The 27,625-nt window shown below is 56.5% G+C and overlaps 2 protein-coding genes across 3 annotated transcripts; one reads left to right on the top strand and one right to left on the bottom strand.

The window, feature by feature from the left end:
• The first annotated feature begins 552 nt into the window (after positions 1–552).
• Positions 553–19,083, top strand: BBS1 (Bardet-Biedl syndrome 1). Of its 2 annotated transcripts, XM_045855353.1 has the most exons (18): positions 553–702; positions 1,016–1,092; positions 1,235–1,269; positions 4,102–4,374; positions 4,484–4,530; positions 4,666–4,704; positions 4,810–4,882; positions 6,604–6,735; positions 7,685–7,791; positions 9,137–9,257; positions 9,421–9,579; positions 9,723–9,857; positions 10,669–10,738; positions 11,204–11,362; positions 14,616–14,749; positions 15,465–15,599; positions 16,008–16,094; positions 16,321–19,083. In XM_045855353.1, exons 1-18 carry the CDS (start codon positions 656–658, stop codon positions 16,405–16,407), a joined length of 1,917 nt encoding a protein of 638 aa, XP_045711309.1. In that variant the 5' UTR covers positions 553–655; the 3' UTR covers positions 16,408–19,083. The 2 variants fall into 2 exon arrangements, with proteins under 2 accessions (XP_045711309.1, XP_045711310.1); XM_045855354.1 differs by lacking the exon at positions 9,723–9,857 and having other exon boundaries at positions 555–702.
• Positions 19,084–20,216: 1,133 nt separating this feature from the next.
• Positions 20,217–27,288, bottom strand: ZDHHC24 (zinc finger DHHC-type containing 24). The gene is made up of 3 exons (XM_045855443.1): positions 26,968–27,288; positions 25,693–25,970; positions 20,217–22,309 (listed from the first exon to the last, which is right to left on the bottom strand). The coding sequence occupies exons 1-3, from the start codon at positions 27,246–27,248 to the stop codon at positions 22,014–22,016; spliced, it is 855 nt and encodes a 284-aa protein (XP_045711399.1). The 5' UTR covers positions 27,249–27,288; the 3' UTR covers positions 20,217–22,013.
• Positions 27,289–27,625: the final 337 nt, after the last annotated feature.

Raw genomic sequence — 27,625 nt, 5'->3', positions numbered from 1 at the left:
GTTTCTCCTTGTCTTTTGCTCCTGGCAGGACAGTGGGATCAAGGCCTGGGGAGGGAGCGGGAGGGTCACTTTCAGGCTTCCATCCACCACAGGATGTTGACGTCACCTCTAAGGAAACACACAAACATTAACAAAACACAATTTTTTGGAGTCCTCTTTTCTGCCACTTCTTGTATTTTGACAAATTCCAGGAGCCTAAAAACTGGAAACCCTCAACTTAAGAATACTAGTATGTAATCTCTAGCGCATTGGGTTTTGTTTTTCTGAGCCTGGGCCTTGGAGTGCGGCAGGAAGAAAGAGCGTGGCCCCTTTTCAACCTGGAGGGGATGAGTTACTTTCGTTGTCCCCGAACACTGGAAGGGCCCCTCTCCAGGCGTGAAGCCAAACGGCCCCGCCGCTGACCCAGAGATTACGGGGCCCAGATGCTGCGGCAGGGTAGGAGTAAAGATAAATCATATAAACTGGGATAAGGGATGGCGTTTCCGCCGGCATAATCCCAGCAAAGAAGCCAGCACATCCTACAAGGAGGCTTCTCAGGCCCTGGCGGGAAAGCTGTGTGCCCGGAACCTTTTTACGCTGGCTTTCCCCAACCCGGAGCTCTTGGGTGTTGCACGGCGGCGGGCCGGAGCCGGTTGCCAAGGCGACGCCTGGGAAGATGGCTGCGGCGCCTTCGTCGGATGCCGATAGCGGCCGAGCTGAAAGGTGAAGGCCAGGATCCTCGAGGTCTCCTTTCCTACAGATGTGAAGAGGGTGCCCTGGTCCCCGTGATCTGGGCTCCTGAGGTTCTTGAAAAGCGCTGGCTTTTTGTTAGAGATCAAATGGGGAAACTGAGGCCCGGGCATTGGGAGTCGGGGGGATGGGTGTCGAGGTCAATGCGCCAGTGGTGGAGCCCGAACTTGGACCCAGACGTTCTATACCGAGCTCCACACACGCCTCGCGCTCCGACACCAGCTTCCTCCAAGTTTTCTTCCCCTTCCTCGGCACTCACTCCTCCACTCTTTCCCTCCTCTCCCAGCAAGGAGGCCAGTTCGAAATGGCTGGATGCGCACTACGACCCCATGGCCAACATCCACACCTTTTCCTCCTGCCTGGGTGAGTCCCCGAGACCTGGAATCTGGTGAGACGGGGGAGTCAGGACCGGGGTCTGGGGAGACAGGGGAGGCAGATACGGTTCTGTAGTGTAAAGCCTCCGGGATTTGGAGACCCTAGCTCACGGCCCTTTCGTGTTTTCCAGCGCTGGCGGACTTGCACGGGGACGGGGAGTACAAGGTAAGCGGCTCGCCCTGGCGGAAAGAGAAAGGGGGGAGAAATACCAGAACTGAGATGTCCTGATGGGTGCAGAGCAGCTTAGCATAAATCTGGAATTCATGGGTACTCTAAAAAAGCACATTCAATGTTATGTGGAAGGTGAAGAGAAGCATAGATTTCATAATGCAGACTGCAGAAAGTAAAGCCGAACAATTGTTGCTGGGGGTTTTGCTAAGACAAAGCCTCTTAATTTTATTAACTTGACGTCATTCTTTGCTGGCAGGGCAGGCGCACCTTTGGGTTGGGTGCCAGGTGTGAGAGTCTGTAGGGGAAGTAGCAGGAGAGACTTAAAGTGACTTTTGTGTTTATCAAGAGGGCACAGATTTTAAGACTAGCCCCCAGCAGATAATTGTTGATGCTGGATGATGGGTATTTGGGGGTTTATCATAGAAATCTCTCTGTGTTTGTATATGACTGAAAAATTTCCATAATAAAAAGGATGAAATTTAAATATAAAGAGAAATAAAATGTAAATAAAGAAATAAAAGTTTTAAAGGCACAGTGTTTTTAAAAAGGTTGAGAAAATATATTGGGTTTAAGAAAGGAAGTTACCATACATTGAGTGTCCGTTTCTGGACGAGACCCTCTTTGAGGCCTTTTCACATCCACGGATATTGTTGATCCCCACTTTGTTCATGGGGAAAATGGAGTCAGATAGGCTAAGTATACGGAGTTTGTAAAAAGTGGCAGACCTGGATCTGTCCGCTTCCAAGTTACGTGTTTGTTCCACTATAGCTCAACCCTCGCCACGGGCAGTGAACCCACCAGGGGCGTATTGGGTGGGCAGCTAAAAGATAATGCAGGGATCATACCTTACATGGAGATTACAGTAGGTTCTGGTGCCTTTTGCCCCCAAATTCCTATCTGTGAAGCAGTGGTTCAGCAAGCCTGTAGTGAACCCCTACTGTGTGTCAGGCATCATGCAGACACTAACTCAGAAATGAACCAGTACCCAGTGGGGAGGAGATACAGACACTCTCCTTAATCACCCATGATATCAACTGAACACGTAGTGTGTGCTCGGTGATGGGGTTACAGCAGTGAAGGGCAGAGAAATCAGACCTACTAACTAGTGTGAAATGTTAAACGCTTTGATGTGATAACTTTTTTAATGGCTAGATTGTTTACTGTTGATTCCCAGCACATAGTCCAGGGCCTGGCACAGATTAGGTATTTGATAAAGATGTGTGGGGTAAAGGAATGGGTGCTAACATAGAATATATGGAGAGCAACGTGGGAGCACCGGTGGGAGAATCATGAGGTCTGTCTGGGGAGGCCGTAACACGTGAAGCGGGTGTCGAAGGGTGAATGAAGTTACCAAGAAAGCAACGAAGAAAAGTGGTGAAAGGCGGTGAAACATGACAAGCAGAGGCACAGAGGCTTGGAAGTTCATAGCACATTTGGAAAGAATAAAATCGGAATTAGAAAGTTGAGGCCAGCGTAAAATAATAGTTAATGCCCTGGCTGGGGCGGTTCGTGGGTTGAGGGCCAGCCTGGGAACCAGAGGTTCCCCGGTTTGATTCCTGATTAGGGCGCATGCCTGAGTTGTGGGCCAGCTCCCCAGTAGGGGCCTGGTGAGAAGCAACCACACATTGATATTTCTCTCCTTTCTCTCTCCTTCCCCTCTTTCTAAAACTAAATACAAATTTTTAAAAGATTTTATTTATTTATTTTTAGAGAGGGAGAGGGAGAGAGAGAGAGAGAGAGAGAGAGAAACATCAATGTGCAGTTGCTGGTGGTCGTGGCCTGCAACCCAGGCATGTGCCCTGACTGGGAATTAAACCTGCGATGCTTTGGTTCACAGCCCGCGCTCAATCCACTGAGCTACACCAGCCAGGCTGTAAATAAATTTTTTAAAAATTAAAAAAAAATAGTAGTTAAGACCACTGGCTTTGGAGTTAGACAGACCTAAGTTCCAGTCCCAGCTCTGCCACTTACTAGCTGTGTGACTTTTACCCACATCGCTAAGCCACAGCTTCCTTGTTTGTGAAATGGGGACTAATAATGGTACCTGCCTCAGAGGTCATCAAGAGGATTAAAGGAAGTTCCTGGTGTGGCTCCCGGTACACTGTACATGCTCGGAATCCACACGTTCTGAGGCAGCCTCTGCTCTGCCTGGAGCACGGCGTGGATGGGAAGGTGATGGAAAACAGGCTGGGAACCAGATCGGGGGCCTTGGAGGCCTCGGTCAGGAGAGTGGGCTTGCGCAGCCGCCGCTGTGGCCTGGAGGACGGGTTGGAGGTTGAAAAGTAGAGACTGCAGGGCTCGGTTCTGGCCCCTGCATCCCCAGAGCACATTCTGCTCCGCGGGCTGGCCTCTGCTCCCTCAGCCCTGCTCCCATTTGGAAGCCAGGCCTCGGAAGCCCGGGTGTGAATTTCAGTGCCCCACTGGCCTCGGCCGCTGTGCCAGCGTCTAGAATAGTGCCGGGCATGGGGCAGGCCCTGGAGAAGTGTTGACTGAACGAAAGGATGACAACACCAGCTGCCACCTGCTCCGCACTAGCACTCACCAGGCTCTGTAATTCATTGCTCATTTGATGTTCACTGGAAGTGTCAAGAAGTAGATGTTTCCATTTGTCTGGTGGGGAAAATGAGGCTCAGGAAGTTTGCTCAACTTTCCCGAGGTCAGAGAGCTCGCAAGCCTCACTGCAGGGCGTTTGTGGTCACCCTCCTCTCCCCACGGGCACTGGAGTGGGAGGAGGTGAACGTCCGCCAGCAGAAAGACTTAGCCCAAGAAGGTCGGGGGCCAGGTCTTCAGACCCTGAACCTGGAGTAAGCCAGCCTCTCTCTGCAGCTGGTGGTGGGGGACCTTGGCCCCGGTGGGCAGCAGTCCCGCCTGAAGGTGCTCCAGGGACCCAAGGTGCTGACCGAAAGCCCCCTACCTGCACTGCCGGCCGCTGCTGCCACCTTCCTCATGGATCAGCACGAGCCCCGGACTCCAGCTCTGGCGCTGGCCTCGGGCCCTTGTGTGTATGTGTATAAGAACCTCAGGCCCTACTTCAAGTTCAGCCTGCCCCACTTGCCTTTAAACCCCCTGGAACAAGATCTTTGGAACCAGGCCAAGGAGGTAGGTGGCATGGGGGACAAGAAGGCAAAGACGGCGGCCACTGGCTCATCCTCATTCTTTGCCTGGCTCTGGAGCTCACAGGTATCACCTTCTTCCCCTGCTGTCGCAGGACCGGATCGACCCCTTGACGCTGAAGGAGATGCTGGAGGGCATCCGGTGAGAGCCCACCTTCCCTTTAGACGCCTCAACCCCTCCCTCCACCTGCCCCACTCTTTCACCCCAGGGCTGCTGGCCTGACCCCGGGGCCCAGCTCCGCAGCTAAACCCGCCACGACCGCCCCTCTCCTTGCAGGGAGAAGGCAGAGGTGCCCTTGTCCGTGCAGTCGCTCAGGTAAGGGGCCCTGGAGAGCCGGGGCTCCGGAAGCTCAGGGGGCGGGGAGCGGCCCGCAGAGGGCAGCCGGCCCGGTGTGCAGGTGCCGGTTCTCTCTCTGGCCAGGTTCCTGCAGCTGGAGCTGAGTGAAATGGAGGCGTTCGTGAACCAGCACAAGGCCAGGACCCTCAAACGTCAGGTAATGCCCCTTCTCGTTTTACCTCCCTGTGAAAAAGATGGGTAATTCTCTACAGCCATGTAACATTGGTGGTAAATTCTACAACCAAACCCGACTAGTTTCACTTTGCAGTGTCCTTTCCAGCCCATGCCACGTGGGTGCTGTGGCAAAGCAGCACCAGGGCCCCCTGCACCTCGGCCAACAGTAACCGCTTTGAGCGGACCTGTAGTTGCAGGACTATAAAACTTCCATTGTCAGGGGGGCAAAGGTGATGTGTTCCCACTAGAGAAAATTCGGAAAATAAGAGAAGTATAAATGACTGCAGTCTCACTACCCAGAGGTGCTCGATCTTACTGTTTTGGCGTATTTCCTTCATAAATATGCTTTTATAATATATCCTGCTTCCCCTGAGTACATAACATTAAATAGTGAGCATTCAAGAGTCTTGAAGAAGTCCACTTTTAGGGGTGGGTGGGGCCGGGGAAAGTCATGGAGGGAAAATGGAGACAACTGTACTTGAACAACAGTTTTAAAAATCCACAAAAAAATGCAAAGAACTCCACTTCTAGTGGCCTCTTGATTATTTCATTGATTATTCATTATTTTATTCGGGGTTTATGTCACTACTCACATGCAGTCGTTGGACCAGAAATGTGTCCATTTTATTCACCTCATATTTTTTCTTGTTATAATTTTAATGGCTTTATTGTGGAAGCTATTTACGGATGGACTCTAGCCGTCCCTGACCTAAGGGCTGACCCTTAGTCCAGACCGACTCCCCGGGCGGTTCTCCGAGGATTAGACAGCTTCATGGGAGCCGTCCGAGTCTGTGGAGGCCACTCGAGCCACCACGTTGCCTAACACAATGCTCAGCCTCTGGCTGGCCTCACACCAGTTCTGTGAGAAACCCTGTTCTCTCCTGCCGACCGGCAGCCCGGGCCCACCGCTGTCACTTCTGAGATCGGGAAGTGAGCTGACTGTGGCTCTGCAGGTGCTGTTGAGGGGCGGGGGGCGGGGGAGTCTTCCCACGGGCGTGTCGTGCCTACCTGATTGGGAATCACTAAGTCCCACGTGTCTGCAGCCTTCCTCCTTACACTTGGCTTTGAGAATGATTTCCCCCTTGTTCATCTCAACGATAATCGCTCAATGATCAGCTTTATCCAAAGAAGCATTTCAGTCCTGCTAAATTATTCCTTAGGAGAAATTCCTAAGAGGGGGATCCTCCCCCGCCTCTTGTTTTCTCTCCGATCACAATTACAAAGGGACAAGCGCCTGCTGTGGAAGCCGCAGGGGAGCACGACGAAGAAGTTACAAATCGCCTGTGATCTCAGTGTCCAGAGAGAACCAGAGTTTGTGTTTAAGGGTTTAGCCTTTCAGCATGGTTTTCTGTTTACATATATTTTAAACTGGGATCATACTGATGTAACTTTTTTTTTTCTCTTAATGCATGGGAAGTATTCTCCCCATCATCGAATCTTCTTTTAAGATGTGATTTTTTTTTTTTAATGACCACATGGTTTAGGATCATGTGGATAAGTTGATAATTGACTTAGATCATCCTATTTTTCTGGAAAAGTTAGGTTTGTTGCAATAGACACCTTTGTACATAAATATTCTTTTGCACCTCTGATACTCTTCCTCTGGTTTTACCCTCTTCCTTCCTTCCCGCGGTGTCCGGGGGCGTCTGGGGGGAGTGGAGTGCGGGCGGGGACCCGTAGGTGACCCCCAGAGTCCTTCTGCAGACAGTCATCACCACCATGACCACCTTGAAGAAGAACCTGGCCGACGAGGACGCTGTGTCCTGCCTGGTGCTGGGCACCGAGAACAAGGAGCTCCTGGTGCTGGACCCGGAGGCCTTCACCGTCTTGGCCAAGGTCAGTGTGGGGCCTGGCACTGGGCACCCCCGAGGCCCCGGCCGCACTCCGCCCTCTGTCCTCCCACACCTCCTGCGCCCAGTTCTTGGGACAGCATACTCACTGTAGAAGAATCATGAAACACAGATAAGCATAAAGAAAAAAACATATATCCAGCCCTGGTTGGTGTGGCTCAGTGGATTGAGTGCCGGCCTATGAACCAAAAGGTTGCCGGTTCGATTCCCGATCAGGGCATGTGCCTGGGTTGTAGACCATGCGCCTGGTTGAAGGTGTGTGAGAGGCAACCAATCATATTTCTTGCACGTTGATGTTTCTCCCTCTCTTGCTCTCTCCCTTCCCCTCTCTAAAGATAAATAAAACCTTAAAAAGAAAAAAAATTACGTATCCAGAAATCCCACCACCCACAGATATCTTCTATTAAAGTTTCATCATGTGTCTTTTCTGGCATTTTCATGCTTAGACACAGATAACTTTTTTTTACAAAAAGGGCCTTATGGCACAGGACCGTGTAACTTGCTCTGTTCACATAGCAGTAGCTCATCTGTCTCTCTCCACAGCCACCTTTCCAGCGGCCGTACAGTGTCCATGGCACAGGTGTGCCATCATTCACTTACTCTGTCACCTCTGGTATCTTTACGTTGTTTTCAGTGTCCACTGTTATCAGCGCCACCGCGACGGGCTCTCTTGCCCAAACATCTCTGCACGCTTACCTGAATGTTTCCGTAGGGTGCATTCCTTGGAAGTGCCATAGTCTAGTCGGAGGTGTTTGCCGCATGTTGCCAAGTCTCCCTCTGGAAAATCTGTACTAGTTTAAACTGACCAGCGGGGGGGTGTACATGGGGAGGCTGGGACCTCAGACAAGGAACCAGCGTGAAGGAGTGGGTCCCTGCAAGGCGGGGGAGGAGTGGGGCTCCGGAGAAACCGGGGTGTTGGTGCCTCTTCTTTGCAGATGAGCCTGCCCAGCGTCCCCGTCTTCCTGGAGGTCTCCGGCCAGTTCGATGTCGAGTTCCGGCTTGCCGCCGCCTGCCGTAACGGGAACATCTGCATCCTGAGAAGGTAGCCCGCATGGTCTCCGGGGCCAGGAGGGACACCTCAGGTGCCTGGCGGTTTCAGGGGTTTCCAAGATGGGGAGGAGCTTGGGGGCTGGAATTTGGGAAAGGAAAGGGCGGAGAAGGTCACGTAGGCCGAACCAGGAGCACAGGGGGTATCTGGAGGCCTGCAGACAGGCCGGCAGAGTGCGAGACCCGGCTGTGACCCGTGAGCAGTGCGGTCAGAAACAGCAAGAAATAAACACATCTCTCGTAATCGTTACATTGCTTTATGGGTATGTGACACCTCCCAGCTCAGCAGTGTGACATTCCTTACAACGTTCATTTTTAATTCAGGAATATTTTTGAGCACCTAATTAAGCGTTGACTAAGGTACCGTGGAAGAAAATAAACATAGCTCCTGCCCTCACGGGAAGACAGTTACTGAAGTCAACAAACCAAGATAATACTGCACATCGGACGTGCACAGTGGAGGAAAAAATACAGGCTCGGTGGGAAAAAGAATGGGGTCCAAGTGATCGTGCCGACGACTCGAAGGCGAAGAAGGAGCCCGTCGTTCAGAAAGGGCAGAAAGAGTGTCGTAGGCAGGGAGGCCTTCCGCAGGCTCAAGGCGGGAGGCGCTGGCATGTGCCGCTCTCGCGGGGAGGGTCCCGAGCAGGGTGGACAGAGGTGACGCAGAGACCGGCTTGGCTCGTGCGGGACCGGTTAGGACGGGGTGGGTGTTTTGCGTTCTACCTGAAGTGCAGCAGAAAGCTGCTGTGGAGCCTCAAGAGGAAGAGTGACGTGATCCATTCACATCTTCAAGAGATGCTCTGCTGGGTGGAGTGTGGGTTGGACGGAGGCCCAGAGACCAGTGGGAGACTCTCGGGTGACTCAGGAGCTGGGCTGTGACGTCGGCCTAGGCTCGGTGGGGAAGAACAGCGGGCCGTAGCCTGTGATTGGCAGGCACGTGCTCCGCTCACTTTCCGGGTAAGAGAAACTGGGTTTCAGAGGCCAGGAAACGGAGACAGTGCGTTTACACAGAGCAGTGTCTCGTGCTTTTCTGGTAAATGACTCAGCTGCCTGAGTCCGCTAGCACTTGTTCTGGCCGCACTCGCTGTAAACTGGTACCTGCCAGGTGACCATACAGATCACTGCACGGAAGGCGGGGGGGACACCAGGAAGGAGGACGCACTTCATGTTACTCAAGGTCATGGAGCACGTAGGTGGTCCAGGTGGAAATAGGACCGTGGTCATCTGCTTTGGGGCCAAGCTTCCTTCCAGGAGAGTCTGTGGGGCTTAGGGAGAGGAGGGTCAGCCAGGGGAGGAGAGAGGGTTGCCCCGGGCTGGGAGAGTCTGTCTTTACTCCACAGGGACTCCAAGGGCCCCAAGTACTGCATCGAGCTGAGCGCCCAGCCTGTGGGGCTTGTCCGGGTCCACAAGGTCCTGGTGGTGGGCAGCACCCAAGACAGCCTGCATGGCTTCACCCACAAGGTGTGGCCTTTGGAAAAGAAACCCCCCCCGCCCCCACCTATGACTCCCAGGTCCCCCTAGCATGACCTTCTAGTGTCCCCTCCCCAGCAATTCCCGCCACCCCTTTCTATCCTAACCCCCGAGGCCCCTGTGGAGACTCAGCTGTCCCCTCCCCCCGCCCCAGGGTAAGAAGCTGTGGACAGTGCAGATGCCCGCGGCCATCCTGACCATGAACCTCATGGAGCAGCGCGCTCGGGGCCTGCAGGCCGTCATGGCTGGGCTGGCCAACGGAGAGGTCCGCATTTACCGCGACAAGACTCTGCTGGACGTCATCCGCACCCCGGTGAGCTGCTGGCCCGTGTCCCCCCACCCCCGCCTCTAGGGCCGCTTAGCTGCCTCCCGATTCCACTCCGTCTGCTTCCACGCCGTCTGTGGCCCTTGACTTAGTGTACTTCCAAACCAAATGCGTTTTTGCCATTTGTTCAGAAACGTGTGTTGAGCACCTCCCGAGCACATCTCGCTGTGTTGGGCCGGGCTAGAATCCGTGCCTGCAGGGAGCTCACTGCCCGAGGTGCCAGCCAGCCAGAGACGCAGCTGATTCAGATACAAGGCAGCCAGAAGGAAAGTGCTGAGAACGCACAGGGCAGACTGAGTAACGGGAGGGTGGAGGGTGGAGGTGAATGGGGGTGGAACTCACAGGTCACGTCATAGGGCGAGTGGCAGTTCAGCTGGCTAGATGGAGGAACAGCATTCTGGACAGGGAACAGCATGAAAGAAGGCTGAGAGGTGTGAGGGCTCTTGCCTAAGGAATCCAGATAGTTTGATGGGCTTGGGCCAGAGTTTTTCAAACACTGAGTTGTGAGGCATTAAATCAGTTTAGTGGGTCACAGCCAGCAACGTGTGGAACTTTCACATGTACGTACGTACGCACAAAGGGTCCCACGGCACAATAGAAGGTTTGGAAGAGGCTGCTGAGAAGGCGGGTGTTGTGCGGGCTGGGAGGAGGTCAAGGGTGGAGAACTGACAGGAAAGGCAGGTTAGAGTCAGGTGTGGGAGGGGGCAGGCAGGACAGATGCCACTCACTGGAGGCTCTCTAGAAGAGAATCCACACACTCACGTCCGTGCTTCCGAAAGGCAGCGAAGGCAGCCGTGTGAAGGACAGACGGGGGGGAAGGGCAGGGCTGGGCCGGGAAGCCTGTTAGGAAGCCCCGCCCGAACGCCCGGTGGTGTTTAGTCTGGAACTGGCCGTGGTGGTGACACTGGAGGGAGGTTAGAGGTCGAGGAGAGGTGTCGGAGGCAGCGTTGCCCCGGTCCTCGCCTCGTATCTCCCCATTATGTCATTTCTGGGGTCCCCCAGGCTGTCCCTCCACCCCCAGTCTTGCGGTCTCTTCCAAAACATTTTCCCAAATAAACTCGAGCGTCTCCACCGTAGGATGCTGTGACCAGCCTTTGCTTTGGCCGCTACGGGCGGGAAGATAACACCCTCATCGCGACTACTCGAGGTGCGGGGATCAGACTGGCGAGGGTTTTCCGGGGGGAGTGAAGGGGACAGGCCACATCCCGGGGCAGAGAGGAGGCGGGTATGAGGCACAGGGGGACCTGGGTGTGGAGAGCAAGGCTGGCAGACACCGGGGACAGCTCGTCAGCAGTTGGCCGTCGTGACCTGGGGGCCAGGTGCCTAGGACACAGCCCAGTTGTGTCTCCAGTTCACCCAGCATCTGCAGCACCTGCCACAGCGCCAGGAGCATCACAGTGCTCAGCAGGGAACTGTGAGCAGAATGAAGCAATGGTAGGAGCTGAGTTAGACAACTTCACTCCTTCCGGAATCTCAGAGTCTCGGCTGCAGGACAGACATGTACAGAGACGGGTCTGTGTGAGGCCGACTGGGGAAGAAGGATCAGAGGGCAGGGGTGTCGCCAGGGCGGGGGGGGGGGGACCAATCGGTTCCTGTCCATCCACTTCCCCAGGCGGTGGACTGATGATCAAGATCCTGAAGCGTACGGCCGTGTTTGCGGACAGGGGAGGGGAGGTGGGCCCCCCACCAGCCCAGGCCACGAAACTCAACGTGCCCCGGAAGACCCGGCTCTACGTGGATCAGACGCTGCGAGAGCGTGAGGCCGGCATCGGTGAGGCTCAGGCCGGGCTCCCGCTTCTCCTCCCCGGCCCAGACGCAGCGAGGGCGGGGTGGACGCTGCTGGGGGCCCTGGGCAGTGGGACGAGGCCTGGGTGAACTGGGCGGGTGTGGTGCCTCCGGTTGTCCAGGGGCGGCCCGGGAGGTGCACGCTGCCTACAAATACCTGCACCTCAGGGGGGAGGCGCCGTGCCTGTGGGCTGGAGCCCTTGGAATTCGGAGGAGAAGTGGCTAGATCAGGAATTCTTGTGAAGGAAGTCTGGTTAGACCAAGGTCCTTCCTTCTCCTATGCAGTTTTGCGCTCGTTTATTTGTTCCATACCTGTGATTGTCAGGTCTGTGCCAAGTGCCTGCCTGAGGATCTCAGTCCGCCTTGGTAACCCCGTGTTGCCCAACAGCTGCAGAGGGTCTCTGCAGAGGGCCACCGAGGCACAGAGGAGCAGCGTGCCTGGGAGACTGGGAGAAGGTTCAGAGAGGGTGACATTGGAGTTCACCCTGAAGGGCGATGACAAGTCCGAGAGCCAGGGGCATGGGGAAGGGCGATTTAGGCAGAGGCTGGGTGGGGGCGCCGGGCCCTGCCTGGGTGCAAGCAGCACTGGCCGTGCAGTTGTGGGTGCGGTGCAGCAAGGCCGAGGGGCCAGAGGGAGGCCGCAAGGGCAGGCCAGGGCCAGCTTCGAAAGGGCCTGGAATGCAAACCCAAGGTGTTTTCGTTTAATTTGGGTAGTGGGAGCAGGGAAAGACGTGAAGCAGAAAGATGCAGTAACTCAACCAGCTCTGCCTTAAAAAGGAGTCTTGCTTGCGGTGTAACGGTAAATGAGAGGATAAAGAAAGTAACAGGCTGGTGTCGCCTAGAGAGTCTGAGGAAAGCAATTGATAGATTAGAGAAATAATTAGGACATTCTCTAAGGTTACCAAATGTAAAATATGCAAAAATCAATAGTTCTTGTGTATACATACAAATAGTCACCAGTTAGAAAATATAATGGAAAGTCTCTACTCACAATAGCAAGGAAATCTCTATAAATAAACTTAACAAGAAAGACATGTAAAGTCTAATAAAAGAATTATCAACTCCTCTGAAGAACATAAAAGGCCACCTGAGATGATGAGATTTTTCAGGTCTCGGGGCGGCAAGGCCCAGTGTAATGCTGTAGAGTAATTAACAGCCTCTAAAATTAATGCAGAAACAGAGCAAGGGGGACAGTTCAGTCCCACCGGGATTTATTTTGAGGACTTGACCAATTGAGCCCAAGGGTAAACCTCAGGAACTCGGGGGGGGGGGGAATCAGAGTGCGGGGGCTTAGCCGGCTGCTGGAATGGGCTGTGAAGCTGTGGGAATCTGCAGCTGTGATGTCGATACGGGGATTGGTACAGGTCAGCGGCACATTTAGGAAGTCCAGAAACAGCCCCTCGTGTACCTGGAAGCCAGGTGAGTTAAAGGTGTTTCAGATTAGCGGGGAAGAAGGGATGTTGCGCGTGGGTCACCGGCCAGCAGTGACCACGGAACGCTGTGGATGGCTCGCCGAAACACACGCGAGAAAAAACGACACATGCACAGAGACAGACTAGTTTCTGTGGGGAAGTAGGGACAGAATGGCCACCCCCCCTAGTGGGGAGCGCGCTGATTTACAGTCCATACCTGCTTTTATTAGGCTCATTTTGCATAATAATTCAGGTAAAGTACAGTACTCATTAGGGGAAGTAAGGAACTATAGAAAACAAAGAACTCTGCCGGTCTATTGAGTTGGGGTCAAAGAGCTGTAAGACTGAGGAACAAACTAACTTCCTCCTAAGACCCTTCTCATTCAACTGAGAGCATTCTAAACAAAGAAGGTTTCACAGTAATTTACATGTTCTTTCTTAGGCCTGATCACCCTGGGGAATCCGCACTTCTCAGTACCGAGCTGCACCACCCTGTCATTGTTTCAGGCTTAGGTGGAGCAAGGGAACTAAGGCAACCAAGAGATAAGGAGATTTTCTCCCAGACGATGAGAACTCAGGCTATGTCAAAGCCGAGGAGCGAGGGTCCATCACCCCCTTTTTGCTGCAGCCCCCCAAGTCCTTCTTTTGGGGGGCCTCCCAAAAGTGATCGTGCCTGTCTTAGGTCGTTCCCCCGTGGGGAATCTTACCCGTCTTTGGCTAACCGACCAAGCTTTTGGGGGTTCAGTCATGAATAAAGCAGCAGAAGTAGCATTCCTGCCAGGAAGATAAGCTTTTGTCTCCTTGCTGGCTTACAGTTCCAAGGGCGTCCCCTTAGCCTTAGCCTAGGCGGGGGTTTCAGCTTCTGATACCAGGCAGGGCGGTTCCCAACAAAGGGACTGTCCACAAAACGCAATTAGGATACCTTGCTTCCAGAAAGAAAAAGCTAGAACTCTACCTCACACCAAACAAAAAATTAATTCTGGATAAATTAAAAATAAACCGTGAAAGTACTAGAGTTAAAAGAGAAAGTTAACAGCTGGGATAACATAAAAATACAAAACTTTTGGATGGCAAAAAGCACCTTACACATAAAGTCAAGGACAGACCGGCAGACCCAGGTGCTAAATCTGGAAAGGAGTGGCCACGGGGGCAGGGGGCTCTGCAGAGGGCTTTGAGGACAAGAATCTTCTGACCCTGACAAATGACTGGGTGGAAGGGGTGGGGCTGGGGACCGGATAGGTGGGACACCTGCCGGACGTAGGGCGGTGAGCTCGGTCTCCGCGGTGTGGACTCTGAGGTGGTGATGGGGTGTCCAGGTGCAGGTGACCATGGGCGGTCCAAAGCAGGAGGCTGTCCCAGGGGCTGAGCTGCTGGCCATGCCCGATCCAGGGTGGACGCAGGCAGGCCCCGAGGCGGGCACCGAGGACCCAGCAGTCATGAGTCCCTGCCGTCAGAAGCTCACGTTGTTTCTCTTCGGGGCGGTCACGGTGGGGGCTGGATGTGGGTTGCCCAGGGGAGAAAGACAGGAGGGAGAAGAGGACCTAGGACAAGACTTAAGGGAACCCCAGTCCTCATGTTGGAATGGCAGGAGCCAGCAAAGGACACCGAGGTGGTGTGGGCAGTGGGGTGGTAGGGGAACCAGGAGGAGGAAGCAGGGGGTGAGCCAGCATCCGGGGTCATCGGGAGGCTGGGCTGTCGGACCTCTGCCCCCCCTTTCCCCACACGCCGAGCCTCCGCAGATCCTGCCCAGTGCACCCTCCTCTTGCACTGCCCCCCGCCCCCGCCTCGCCTTCCCACCTCCAGTGTGAGCCCTCTGTGCCTCCTCAGCCATGCACCAGACCTTCCAAACCGACCTCTACCTGCTGCGCCTCCGGGCCGCCCGGGCCTACGTGCAGGCCCTCGAGTCCAGCCTGAGCCCCGTGTCTGCCACAGCCCGAGAGCCACTCAAGCTGCACGCTGTGGTGAGCACCCAGGGGTGGGGCAGCGGGGCCAGCAACCTCAGGGCCGGAGGGGCAGAGGTCAGGGGCCGGTGGGAACACAAGTAGTCAGGGCGCACAAGTAGTCACCTTGGGATGTTTCGTCCCAGGAGTCCGGAGGGACTCTTCCCCCTGTGACACAGGGGAGAAAGCGGTCCATTTCAGTAACCATGGGCAGCCCAGGGCGGGAGGGCCACCGGGTACAGGAGGGGACATCCTGAGGCTCGCACAGGCCCGGGGTGAGGGTCATCAGGGCTCCAAGGACTTCTGAATGGGTCCCTGAGGTGTGCCATCTGCCCCAGCCGGGTTTCTGATTGCTCTTTCCCTGAAGAGAGTGGGCAGGCACAGAGAGGGAGAAGCTGCAGAGCAACTGAGGGTAAAGGGCGGCCCCTGCAGGAGGAGCGGGGAGGTGAGCCGGGCCCTGGTCAGGACACAGGGGGGGTTGGGGCCTGTGTCCTGAGGCCAGCTCTGCCTCTGATCGGCTTGCCGAATGGCCTCTGACGAACCCCTCCCCCTCCCTGGACCTTTGCTGATCCCTGTACCCATTGGAGCCAACCTTCTGGGCGTCTCTGGCTTCTGGGGGGCAGAGGGACGGTGCATTGGAGCAGCTGGAGGAGGGTGACTCGAGGAGGAAGCAGGTAGGCAGGGCCGGGGCACTGGGTCCTAAGGGCTTTCCCCACCCGCTGCGCCCTGTCCACAGGTCCAGGGCCTGGGCCCCACCTTCAAGCTCACACTGCACCTGCAGAACACCTCGACAGCCCGCCCCGTCGTGGGGCTGCTGGTCTGCTTCCTGTACGACGAGGCACTCTACGCCCTGCCCCGGGCCTTCTTCAAGGTACTTGGCCCACCTCCCGGAGACACAAAGCAGGGTGGGGCCTGATTAAATGCCCACAAAGCCGCCTCCAGGTCGGAGGTGAGGGCTGGCAGGTGGCTGCAGCCCCAGGTCAGGCTGGGACATGGCAGGGGCCTCTGGGAGAGCACCCAAGACCTGCCTCTGCTGCCTCCCTCCCGGCCACACAGCAAGTGCTGGGACAAGAGCCATGCCTGGGTCCCTTCCGTGCCTCTCCCGGAAGCCTGCTGGTGCTGGGGGGGGGTCTCAGAGCCAGCCTGCTTCACAGCCACTCCTGCAGCACCTTGCGGGGGGGGCTGTCTCCACCTCAAGGAGAATCTCCTACAGCGCGAAGGGCCTGGTTTTCCCGTGGCGTGGGGGCTGATTTCCTAACCTCTTTGTCCCTGAACTTAGGTCCCCTTGTTGGTGCCAGGGCTCAGCTACCCCCTGGAGACCTTTGTGGAGAGTCTCAGTGACAAGGGCATCTCGGACGTTATCAAGGTGGGCCGCTGTGGGTGCTGCTTGGGGAGGACAGCGGGCGTGAGTGTGGACAAGGCCCCGGGTCGGTCAGGGTGGGCGTCTGTGCAGCAGAGGCCTCCCCGCCCCGTTTGACTGAGCCCTGGTGGCCTGTGCTTAGGGCCAGTGCAGACCAGGCCGGGCATGGCCTTTGCAGGGGGCAGGGGCTCCTGGGCACATAGCCCTGCTGCCATGGGCACCTCCCTCACAGGTGCTGGTGCTTCGAGAAGGCCAGAGCGCACCCCTGCTGAGCGCGCACATCAACATGCCTGTGAGCGAGGGGCTGGCCGCTGCCTGACCCCGGGCTGGAACCAGGACCAGGAAGATCCAGCCCCTTCCACTGAGCTAGGCAGAATCAGCGGCCTGGGCCCACTCCCTGCACCGCAGGGTGCGGGGCAACAGCGCCCCTCTGCTCCCCCAAGCTGCCCTCTCTCACCATCTCGACTGTGGGGCGACTCGCAGCAGCAGGCCCGTGAGTACCCCGGAGGCTCAGCTCCTCTCCTCTCAGGAAGATGCAGGCGTCGGCTTGCTGGGCTCCTGCTGCTCCCTCTGCTCCTCACTTTCCTCCAGAAACCACGCCCTGCTCTCCCACCGCTCTTTGTTGCTGCTGCTGGCTCGGGCCAGAATTGGCCGGGGCCCGGCCTGGGGCAGTCGGAGGCTTTTCTTGGGTGAGACCGAGCCCCGTGCTGCTGCTCAGGGTTCCGGAGGCTTGGCCGCTGCTGGTTCAGCTCGCAAGCGAAGCACATGCTCCGATCTCCCCTCATGAGCTGCGCACGGGGCTCTTTCTGTTCGGGGTGCCCAGGGTATGGCTGCCTCCCTGCACGGGGCTTTTCTGAAACACTGGGCTCAAAGCCTCAGGCCTGCGATGCCCCACGCAGAGCCCAGAGAGTGTGTGTGTGCAGGGAGCTGGAGGCCCCGCCCCTGCCCGGCTCCTGAAGCCCACACAGCCGCTGATCCCGCGTGGGCTGCTCGGGCCCAGAGCGGGCACCCGGGAGAGGAAGGCTCCGCTGGACCGGGAGGGTGTTGTCGGGGCAGCGGGAGCGTTTCCGGAGCCCTGGGGAGGCGGCTCGGGGGGTGGGAGCCCAGAACTGCCGATTGAAACGCGCTTCTTCACCCTGGAGCCCAGAGCAGTCGTGTGAGTGGGAGTCCTCCTGGCAGTGGCTCCAGTGTGAGGGAATTAGCTGGAACGGTGTGGACCAGAGGCCTGAGTGAGGCAGGAGACCAAAGGCCCGTGTTTAGACCACAAAGGCCAGAGACCCGCAGTCCCGGCCAGTTTGCCTGGCCCACCTCGCAGCACCTGGTGGGCTACCCGTGAGCCGGCAGCCCTGCTCCTGGAGGACCTGTAGCTCCCCCTCTGACCAGGGGCAACCTAGCGTGTGGCCACAGCTCAGGCTTGTGGGCAGTAACCACGTCCCTGGGGGCTTCAGCCTGCCCCTGTGTAAAGTGAGGCAGTGAGACTGGGTTCAGTTCTGGCATCCTGTGAGCGTGGCGGCCCCTCTAGGGGGGTGAGGAGCTGTCTCCCAGGAGGCCGAGGGCCCAAGCTGGTTGCTACCGCCTGACGACAGCCTCCGTGCCCCAGACGCAGTGAGGGCCTGGGGCAACAGCCCACAGCCACCCCTGACCTCTGAGGAATGCATTCTGGGCCAGGTTAAGAAAAGCAAGGCGTCTAAACCAGAAAAGAGCCCATCCCCCTCTTCTCTATGCAGTCCGCCACTCAGACATACACCCGTTGCGGGAGGTTTGACCGGGAAATGGAAGGGTGGGTAGAGGGCGCGTCTGTCAGAGAGGCTTGGATTAACCTGAAGAGCTTTCTGAGAGCTTCCCAGAGCCAGAAGGGCCTGCCCTGCACAGTGTGGCCTCCTGTTGCTCGAGTTGTGTCACCACGGCTGGGCTTTCACTGCTCAGAGTTCTTAAGTTGAGCCACGCGACCTCACGGTCCCTTTCACCCGTTACATGATGGACCGTGCGAACTCGGAACCAGAAAGTTGGCTCTGGGTCCTCTGCACGGCTATCCACGATGACAAGCGTGGAGAAACCGCTCCTGTGCCCGGCACCTACCGTGAATTTGTACGATGGAATGCCACGTGCTGTTACCGACAACACGCGAACCGCGGCGTGGTGGACCGTGTACGGAAAGCAAATAGGACGCCAGGAGCAGTGCACGGACCCCAGGGGCCTCGCTAGGTAGGGCTCCAGGCAGCGGGGGGCATTAAGGATGAGGAGAGTTGGTGTCCTTTTAAAAAAGTATCTGAATCCATGCACCTACCTAGCACTATGGAGTGAGGCGGTTTAGAAGAAGGAAAGACCCCTCCCCGCCCCCCAGCACCGTGCCCTGCTCTCGGCCATTATCTTGGCTGCCATGCGCTTAGACCGGCCCTGCTTGCTTCCTCGGTCTCAGAGCTCCCTGTTGGCTCCGTCACAACAGAGGAGGCTTTAGCTATACTGTGACCGCACCCTGTCCCTCCCTCGTGTCGCCGGGGTTTAGGTGAATCGACATTCACTGTTTGCATTACAATTTACATTACTGTGTGAAAGTTCATCACTGCAAACCAAGAATTGGGCTATAATTAGATTACTTTGAGGGTACTTTTTTATATTTCATGAAATTAATAATGACCCTGTTTTTTCCATTTGCTTAGTTTTCTGTGTACACCCGTTGCTATTCTTCCCCCACCCGGTCTGACAGTTCCTCTTTTTCTGGACACTCGCCCTCACCCCTGCTGCTGCAGGAAGAGGGGCCCTCCACTGCCGCAGGGCCCTCTCCCGGGAGTCCTTGCGCGTCCCTGCGTGGCCTGGGCCAGGCCCCGGTTCCTGGCGCCGTGCCTTCCGCTCCGTGGTTCTGTCACCAGCGCACCTGGTCGGGCCTCTCCACGGGGACCCCCTTTAGAAAGTGCTCGAGCTGCCATTTAAGGCACTGTGTGTCTGACATTTTCTTTATCCAGTTCATACGTGTTTATGATAGTTTGGGTCATAAAGTTTGACATTGAAAGTCATTTTCGTGCAAGAAAATCATTTTTAAGCAGTGCTCCTTCTGGTTTTATTTCTGGTAAATGCTGTTGAGAAGCTCTACACGAGTTTTGTGTCTGATCTCCACTCTCTCTGAGGTTCCAAGATGTCAGGACGTGCCTTAACTGTGTGTCATTATGTCATGCTGTGGCTGGAGGTGCCTGTCCTTCACTTCTGGATAGTTCCCTCCCATTCTGGCTGGAATTCTGATCAAGCCCAGCATCTGATAAATCCAGAGAGAACAGGATCTATCCTTTTGAGTTTCTTCTCTCTCTTCTCTCAAATTTTTTGTTGTTTTTTTTTTTAGATTTTTATCTTTCAGCTCTTCTCTGAAATTGTCTTTAATATGCTGTTTTTTAAATGTTTTTTATAACTTTTTTTAAAGATTTTATTTATTTTTAGAGAGGGAAGGGAGGGAGAAAGAGAGAGAAACATGAATGTGCAGTTGCTGGGGGCCGTGGCCTGCAACCCAGCATGTGCCCTGACTGGGAATCGAACCTGCGACACTGCTGTTTTAATTCTCAACTCTTTTTGCTCTCTGTTCAGTCTTTAATTATGGTGTCTCTTTAAGGACACAGTTGAGCCAGCACCATTGGCCGACTGGGTGTCTCGTCCATAGTCGACTTCAGCAACAGCACAATACGCTCATTTCTGGTGCTCACGTGGAACCTGTGCCAAGAGAGACCCCATTCTGAGCCATAGAATACCCCTTACCAAGTTTAATAGAACAGGAACCATGCGATGTCTGCCGTCAGAGCCAGTTGGAATTAACTGGAAAATTCAATTTCATGTAGAGGCCGCTTTCCCCAGAATGACCTACAGGCCCGGTGGGCTCCAGTCACGGTCTCAAAGGGGCTCTTACTGGCGAAACTTGACACGCTGATTCCAAAACCTGTGCAGAAGTTCCAGGCCCAAGACTAGGTCTTCGGGGACCGCACACGGGGCAGATAAAGTGACGGGTGGGACAAAAGGGGAAACACGTCGTGGCGTAGTCAGAGGGCACTCGCTACACAGCAGCGAGGACACTCTCCAGCTGCGCACATTTGTTTGGACAAATCTAAGAAACATGCTGTTGAGTGAAGAAGCAAGTCACAGAATAAACACGGTGTGATTCCATTTATATCAAATTCAAAGACATGCAAAACCATTACAGACAGGATGAAATTACAAAGCAAAGCCAGGGAATGATGAAGACAGCAGTGTGTCCCCTACCCGGGAGGGCACAGCAGGGACGTCCCGGGAAATGGGACCCGTTTCTTCGGTGGGGGTGGGAAGCTGGTGTTTCTATTTTATAAATACTTTCTTGCATGTCCAAGACACTCGGGGCGGGGGGCAGACTAGGTGAAGCAAAGGAGGAAAGAGTCGGTCTCCTAGTGCCTATGCACAGCACAAAGCGCCAGGCTCCCCACGTTCCCAACCCAGTTACAAAATAATAACAGAGCATCATGCCCTTTGGAAAGACAAAAGTCCTAGCAGCTAAAACCTTGGTGGGCCTGGGCAGGGCCTGCCGGGAGGGTGGGCTTCTCTGAGCGTCCTTGGCAGGCAAGTCTGCCGTGTCATGGGAAGACCCCCACCCACACAGCACCTGTAGCTGAACCCCACTTTTGGTCGAGCCTCTCATCCCTACTCTCCCCAGCGCCCCTGAGACACAAAGCTGCTTCAAATAGAAGATAATTTTATCCCCAGAGGGGTAGCTGCTTGGCTGTAAGGGGGGAGGTGGGTGCCGGGGTGGGGGGGGTACCCTAGCTGCCGCCCACATAGACTTTGGGTCAGTCCCTGCGGTGTCAGCCCCGACCCTTGCCCTCCGTGGTGCTGGTGGGGTTCTTGAGCCTCTCCGGGGTTCCGGGGGCAATTTGGCTGCCTCTTGGCCCCTCCCTCTGAGAACGCAACTTCAAGAACTCCTCCACTGACACAGTACACGGGCCAGGCTGTTCGGTTTACTGCCGCCTCCTATTTTCTTCTTGTAAACTTACATCCTTCTCATCTCTCCACTAGCATTTTAGATTTTAAGAGGAAACAGACAAACACATGTATTCAAATCTGCCACATTTAACTCTAGTTACTCCATTTAAATAAAAATGTTTAACAAGTAGCTCCCAAGCAGATGCTCAACACCTTGGCTAGTTTCTCTGCCTTGACTGTCCCAGTCTCCTCCCTCAGCTGTGCAGGGGTGAAGGAGAAAAAGCACAAAGACCCGGGTTCAAACCCTGACTCCTCCACTTACTACCCCGTGACCTTACCACAGCAACTCTCAGAGCTTTCAGGGGTTTTACCTGCGTCAGTGCTGCCCAGTGACCTGGTGAGTCGGGTTCACTGAAACTGGGGTGGGGTGGAGATGCTTCTAACTGGAAAGCACTGGACCTGGGAAAGAATTTTACATTCTCATGCTCTGGATCGCTACCTGCCGCCTTGGCCTGTGGGCGCCGCCGTGCCCACCCCACCGAGGCCACAGGAGGCAGAGCCCTGGCCCCTCACAGGCGCAGGCATTCTGTGGTTCCCGGGCGTGGTGGTCAGAGGAGTGTGAAACAGCAGCTGGGCAGCAGTGAGGGACCAGAAACCCACAAAGATGGAGGGAGTCGAAGGACCAAGTGGGCACTTTATTAACCTGGCAAAGGAGTAGCGGGCTGGCAGAGCCGCCCTTTGCCAGACCCTCCCCTGCATTCGGTGGCCACTGGTAGAGGCAGAATTGTAGGGCCCAAGCCCTGGCTACTAGGAGCCCAAGCTGGGCAGGGGCAAGGCCAAGGATGGGGCTGCAGTGGCCAAAAGCCGGTGTCAAGTACCAACCCGCCTCTCCACCCGAGGCTGGGGCTGGGGCTGGGGCTGGGGCTGGCCCTGACATGAATTGTGAGCCCCTCCCTCACTGCTCCCCGCTCTGTACAGCTCCGGCTCTTCCCGGAGTCAGGAAGCCACGGGTCCCGTGTCAGCTGTGGTCTGGAAGGTGATCCCGTCCCCAGGCAATGGGGAGGCCAAGAAGGGCCAGAGCCAGACCAGAATCCAGCGGGGCCCCAGGGCCGCCTGCAGGTTGCGGCAGGGGCCCAGGTCGTAGGCGTGCTGGCCCCGAGCCCACTCCCAGGTGGTCTGGCCCCGGAGCAGCAGCATCCCGTGGAAGAGCAGCCCGGCCGCGCACAGCAGCGCGCCCGCCACACACGTGTCCGTCACGAAGGCCAGGGCGAACTGCGCCAGGGAGACGCGGCCTGCAAGGAGAGAGCGGAGAGAGCACGTCAGGGGGCAGCAGCGGGCCCAGTCCCCCAAAGCCCAGCTCCTGGCCTCCTTGCACCCCAACCCCCTACCAGAAACAGGGCTCATTCCTCCCCAGCAAACACTGCGTCCCTGCTCCCCAGCAGGCCCCTGCCGGATGATGGGAACACCGGTGACCTGGGCGGACACAGCCCCCTGCCTTACATACAACTGTCACTCACGCATCACAAACGTGTGAGTAGCGCCCGTGTGCTGGACACGGTGCCAGGCACTGCGACTATCAGAATGCTCGTTGGACGGCCTCTCTGACCTCGGGAAGCGCACAGACCTTCACAAGATCCCTGCTCAGTTACTTACAGCTGTGCTGCACGTTACCCTGGAAACGCAGAGGCTTACACCTTCCTGGCCCACAGAAGGCAACAGGTATCTGCTGAACTCAGAACTACAAGACGCCGGGAAACATCGTGCTCAGTGAAAGAAGCCAGACACAAAGGGTCACACATCGTGTGATGCCGTTGATATGAAACAGCCCAAAGAGGCAAATCCACGGGGTGGCTCGGGGGTGGCAGGGGCTGAGGGGATCTGGGAGGGACGGGGAGCGACTGCTTAATGGGCACCCATGGGCTGCTTCCTGGGGTGATGAAAATGCCCCGGATGAAAATGCCCCGGAGCTGGCGGTGATGGCTGTGAAACACTGTAGACAGGAAATGCCACTGACGTGTGCGTTTGAAAACAGTTAAAAGGATGAATTTCGTGTTACGTGGGTTTTCAACCAACAGCCTGTGGCGGGAAATGCCATGCAAACCCATTAAGAGGCTAATGGAAGTGGAATTCATCTATTGTCACAAAGGAATCATTTGGGTGGTGCCTGGAGGTTAGGAGGTATGTGTTAAGTGAAGAAGGGAGAAAACATTGTCAGTCCCAAGGCAGAACAGAGAGGTGCCTGCGAGACAAGTGAGTGGATGGTTCTGGAAGCTCGGGAGAGAAGCCCAGGCTGGACGTTCCGTGGGGAGTTGGTACACGGGCAGTTTGGAGACTGCCCCCGCAGGGCGTGGAGAGAGGGAGAAGAACAGTGCCTCGACCTCAGCCCCAGGAAAGCGGATCCTGAGGAACCAGATAAAAGGAGAAAGGGAGCCCTGGCTGGCGTAGCTCAGTGGATTGAGCGCGGGCTGTGAACCAAAGCATCGCGGGTTCGATTCCCAGTCAGGGCACATGCTGGGTTGCAGGCCACGGCCCCCAGCAACCGCACATTGATGTTTCTCTCTCTCTCTCCCTCCCTTCCCTCTCTAAAAATAAATAAATCTTTTAGAAAGAGAGAGAAAGGAAAACTGGAAAGGAAGGAGGAAACCCAAGTACACACTGTCTGTGACACCAAGGGTAGACAACCCTTCAAGGAGGTCAGAGGTCAGCAGTTTTATGAGGCTGGAAGATCTCGTGAAGCAAGAAAACTCGAAGGGGCCTCTGGGTTTTGTGGAGACAGAGGCCTGTGGGACCAGGCCGGCTCGGAGGAGCGGCGGGGGCAGAAGCCAGTTTGGAGCAGGGGGAGGAATGCAGGGGGCGGGAGTGAGGAAAAGCAGCGTGAGCCCCAGCAAGTCCGTGGAGAAGCTTGGGTACTAAGAGAACCAGAGGGGAGAGCGAGAGGAGGATGTGGGGGGAAGAAAGCGTTCATGGATGCGGAGGGGGGAGGGGGATGGAGCCTGGGGGGGCAGGAGGAAAGGCCAGCCCACAGTGTGAGGCCTCCTCCGAGGAGAAGCTGGTGGCAGTGGGCCTGGCTTAGAGCTCTGTGGACGGAACAATGCCAGAGGTACCACCTGATGCCTCGCCTTCTCTGCGATAGATTCTCAAGAGGTGGGGTCTTACAGGACAGGGGATTCGGAAGGGTTGGGCTGTAGTCATCAAGGGGAGCGAGGCTTATGAGAGGCTAGGACAGCCAGGCACAGTGGAGGGCTCGTTGGGGTTGGTGTCCTGTACCAACCCGCCACAAAACACCACGCGTCTGTGGCAGCTCTCAGCGGCCAGCGGCTGACGCAGAGAAGCCAGGAAGGCTCGGTGAGGGGAAGGTGGGGCAACTGGTTTGAGACGTTGGCAGGAGAGTGGTGGGAACGAGGGCTGCAAACCGGACACGGGGCAGCCAAGGTGGGAAGGCGCTGATGCGCGGAAAGGCGAGGGCCAGGGGCTAGCAGGGCGGGTGTGGTGGACTGAGAGAGGGAGAGACGGAGAAACAAAGAGGCGGAGGGAGCAGGGAGAGCTGATGGAGACTTGGGAGGTGACACGTTTTGAATCGTGACGAGCTCTGAGGCGCGGACATGGGAGCAGGGGAAGGAAGGGACCAGGGGGACGTGAAGAAGCTGAGTGAGTGAGGAGGCACTGAATAGGTCGTTCGCCCAGACCTTCAGGCAGCCGTGATTTTGACCGGGCCCGGGGCTCAGAGGGAGACTGGGCGCTGGAGCCCGAGTCTTCAGTGGGCCGCAGGGAGGTGCGGCTGGGGGGCTTGAGGCTCCCTGGAAGCAGGGGATCATCAAGGGGGGCCGCTCAGGTAGCCAGTGTGGGCGAAGGAAGACACTGACCGCCCCACTGGGCCTCCTGGGGCCTTCCCTGGGGCTGCAGGGAGGGGGCCCTTGGGACAGAGCCGGACTTGGGTATGATGAGGAGACACAGCAACTTCTCAGAATGCTCAGGGAGTTCAGTCAGTGCAGGACTCGGTTACAGAGGGGACTGTGGGTGGAGCGGTCAGGAGGAGGGAGTCAGGGAAAAGAGAGCCCCGAGCATTTTGAGGGGGACAAAGCAGACAGTGTAAAACACCAGTGGGGCTTTTACCTTGGGTGGTGGCAGAGGGAACAGGAGTAAATGTGGCATCCAGAGCCTGGCCCCTCAATAAGCCTTCCGAGTCTTCCCGTCCCGGCTTCCCAAGGCTGGCCCTTCCCCCTTCCCTTGCCTGTAACTTCCACCGGCTCCCCACTGTCCAGTCGGGTGACGGCCATCTCCTCACATCAGCACCCAGTCCTAACCTGCGGTCCTAGCCTCAACTCGCACAGTTCCCATCAAGTTACCTTTGCCGCTCCCTGCCCCACATCCAGCCCTCACTTAGAATGGCCCTTCGTAGAATACCCCGCCCCCGGGAACTCCCACTAGTCTTCCCCCCTCCGCCAGCACCTCCTGAAACGCTTCCCTAACTCTGCCAGGCAGGTCTCTGTACCTGTGTTCCGGCGCTGTATTTTACCACACAGCATACCCAACTGAATACCTCACCCCCCATACATGACTCGGGGACTGGGCACCCAGGGCATGGCCAGGGGAACCAGCCGGAAGTCCCATCTCCCACCAGAACGGCCCACTATTAGGGCCTCTGCCTCTCTGCGGAGGCGTCCCAGGCTCCCACCTGTGAGCAGCATGAGCCAGGGCAGCAGGAGGAGGGCGGCGGTGTGGAGGGGTGTGTGGGCTCGCAGCAGGGCCGCTAGGGCGGGGCCCAGCAACACGGAGACGTGCAGCAAGACACCCGCGGCGTGAAGCAGCAGGCACAGGAAGGGCCGGTAGTTGCGAAAGCCCACGCAGCGCCCCAGCAGGCGGCAGTGGTGGTCCCGACGCAGGATGCAGATGCGGCAGGCGGAGCAATGCCCGCTGCGCGGCGGCACCTGGCTCTGGCACTGGTAGCAGTAACTGCAAGGAAGGAACCGCAGGGTCAGTTCCCCCAGCAGCTCTGAGAGCCCCATCTGATGCCTGCGAGCCCACCCTGGGGAAGCAGGGGCTGGCCTCACTAAGCCTCAGGTTCTTCGTAAGTAAGTGCAGGCTGAACACCACTTCCCAGGCCCTTCCAGTTCTGGCACTGCAGGTCTGAGGTCACTTCCAGCTCTGACATCCCTAGTCCTAAGGCCTTTCTCTGGCCTCTAACATCCAGGAGCAAGCTTCTCACCCCAGCAACTGGACTGACCCTAAAAATCGAAGTCACATCTGTCTTCTGCTCAAACCCTCCAATGGCTCTCCATCTCACTTCTAGTAAAAAGCAAAGCCTTCAATGTCCCACTAGGTCTTTACCTGTCTAACCTCCCTCCTCCCTGTCTCTCGCTCCACATTAGCCACGCTGGCATTCCTGCTGCTCCCAGAACATGCTAAGCACACAACTGCCTCAGAGCTTCTATGTTGTCTGTTCCCTATGCATGAAACACTCTTCCCCCAGATTCCCACATGGCTAACTAACTTCCCACCTTCAAGTCTTTATTTAAATGCCGCCCTCACCATGAAGCCTCCCTTGATCACACTCTTGAAAACTACACCTTGCACCCTTTCTACCCCGCCCCACTTTTTGTTTCCATACCACCACCATCTTCTAATATTCCACAAACTTGCTTATTTATTTTGCCTGTAGTTTATCATCTGCCCCCTTTCTCCACTGAAATAAGCTCCAGAAGATCAGGAACCTGTTTTATTGCACCTATTGTGCCTGGAAGGGTACTTTGCACATAGTAGGTGCTCAGTAAACATCTGTTAGTGAATGAATGATACTCCTTCTGGCTGTCCCATCCCAGGATCTAAAGGAATTCTCTCTGGCTCTAACAAGCAGATCCTATAGGAAGCTGGTTCTAACATCTTCATGTCCTAGAGCCCCTCCCCCTGTCCAGGGTTCCCGCTTCCCCGCCGGATCCCGCGCCCCACTCACGCCCAGCCCTGGCCCAGACCGCGGCCGGCCAGCATCACGCCCCGTATGCTGGGATCTGAGCGCAGGAAGAGCCCCACGTTGCCCAGCAGGTTAAGCAGCTGGAACGCGGCCAGCGCCAGCTGTAAGGCCCGGGCCAGGGGTCCCAGCGGGGGCGGCCCGGGACCCAGCACCAGCACATAGGCCAGCTCCAGACCCACCGCCGCGGCCCACAACGCGGTGAGCACGAGGGGCAGCCGCCCGGGCGCCCCCTCCGTGCGCCCCACAGCCCAGGGCTGCCCCATGGCCTGGACCCACCCGCTGTCGGATCCCGAGTACCCCGCCGCTTCCGTATTAGGGCGGGGATAGTGTCAGACGGATGTCTACCACGACCAATGGAAGCTCTGAGACGGGGTGTTGTGAGAGCTTAGAGTCACTGTGGAGCGGACTGCAGATGAGGGGCTGTGATTGGACGGCCGAGAGAACCAAGGAGATGCTAGGAATCCTGTTGGCTCTGGAGGCAGTAGGGCAGCGCCGTTATAACCCCGCCCGCCCACGGAGGCCCCGCCCCTCCCTCAGAAGCCCAGCGGGCAGGTCTGGCTCTCCCGTGTGCCCACAGGATTGAGTTGCACCCTTGGTGGCGTCGGGGTTTTCCGGCTCAGCACATTCTCTCTCGCCCCCA

This window comes from Phyllostomus hastatus, unplaced genomic scaffold (genome assembly GCF_019186645.2).
Source record: "Phyllostomus hastatus isolate PE091 unplaced genomic scaffold, TTU_PhHast_1.1 phas_scaffold_11, whole genome shotgun sequence".
Taxonomy (NCBI): Eukaryota; Metazoa; Chordata; class Mammalia; order Chiroptera; family Phyllostomidae; genus Phyllostomus; species Phyllostomus hastatus.
The sequence above is the reverse complement of the archived record's forward strand: the minus strand, read 5'-3'. Positions and strand labels throughout refer to the sequence as shown.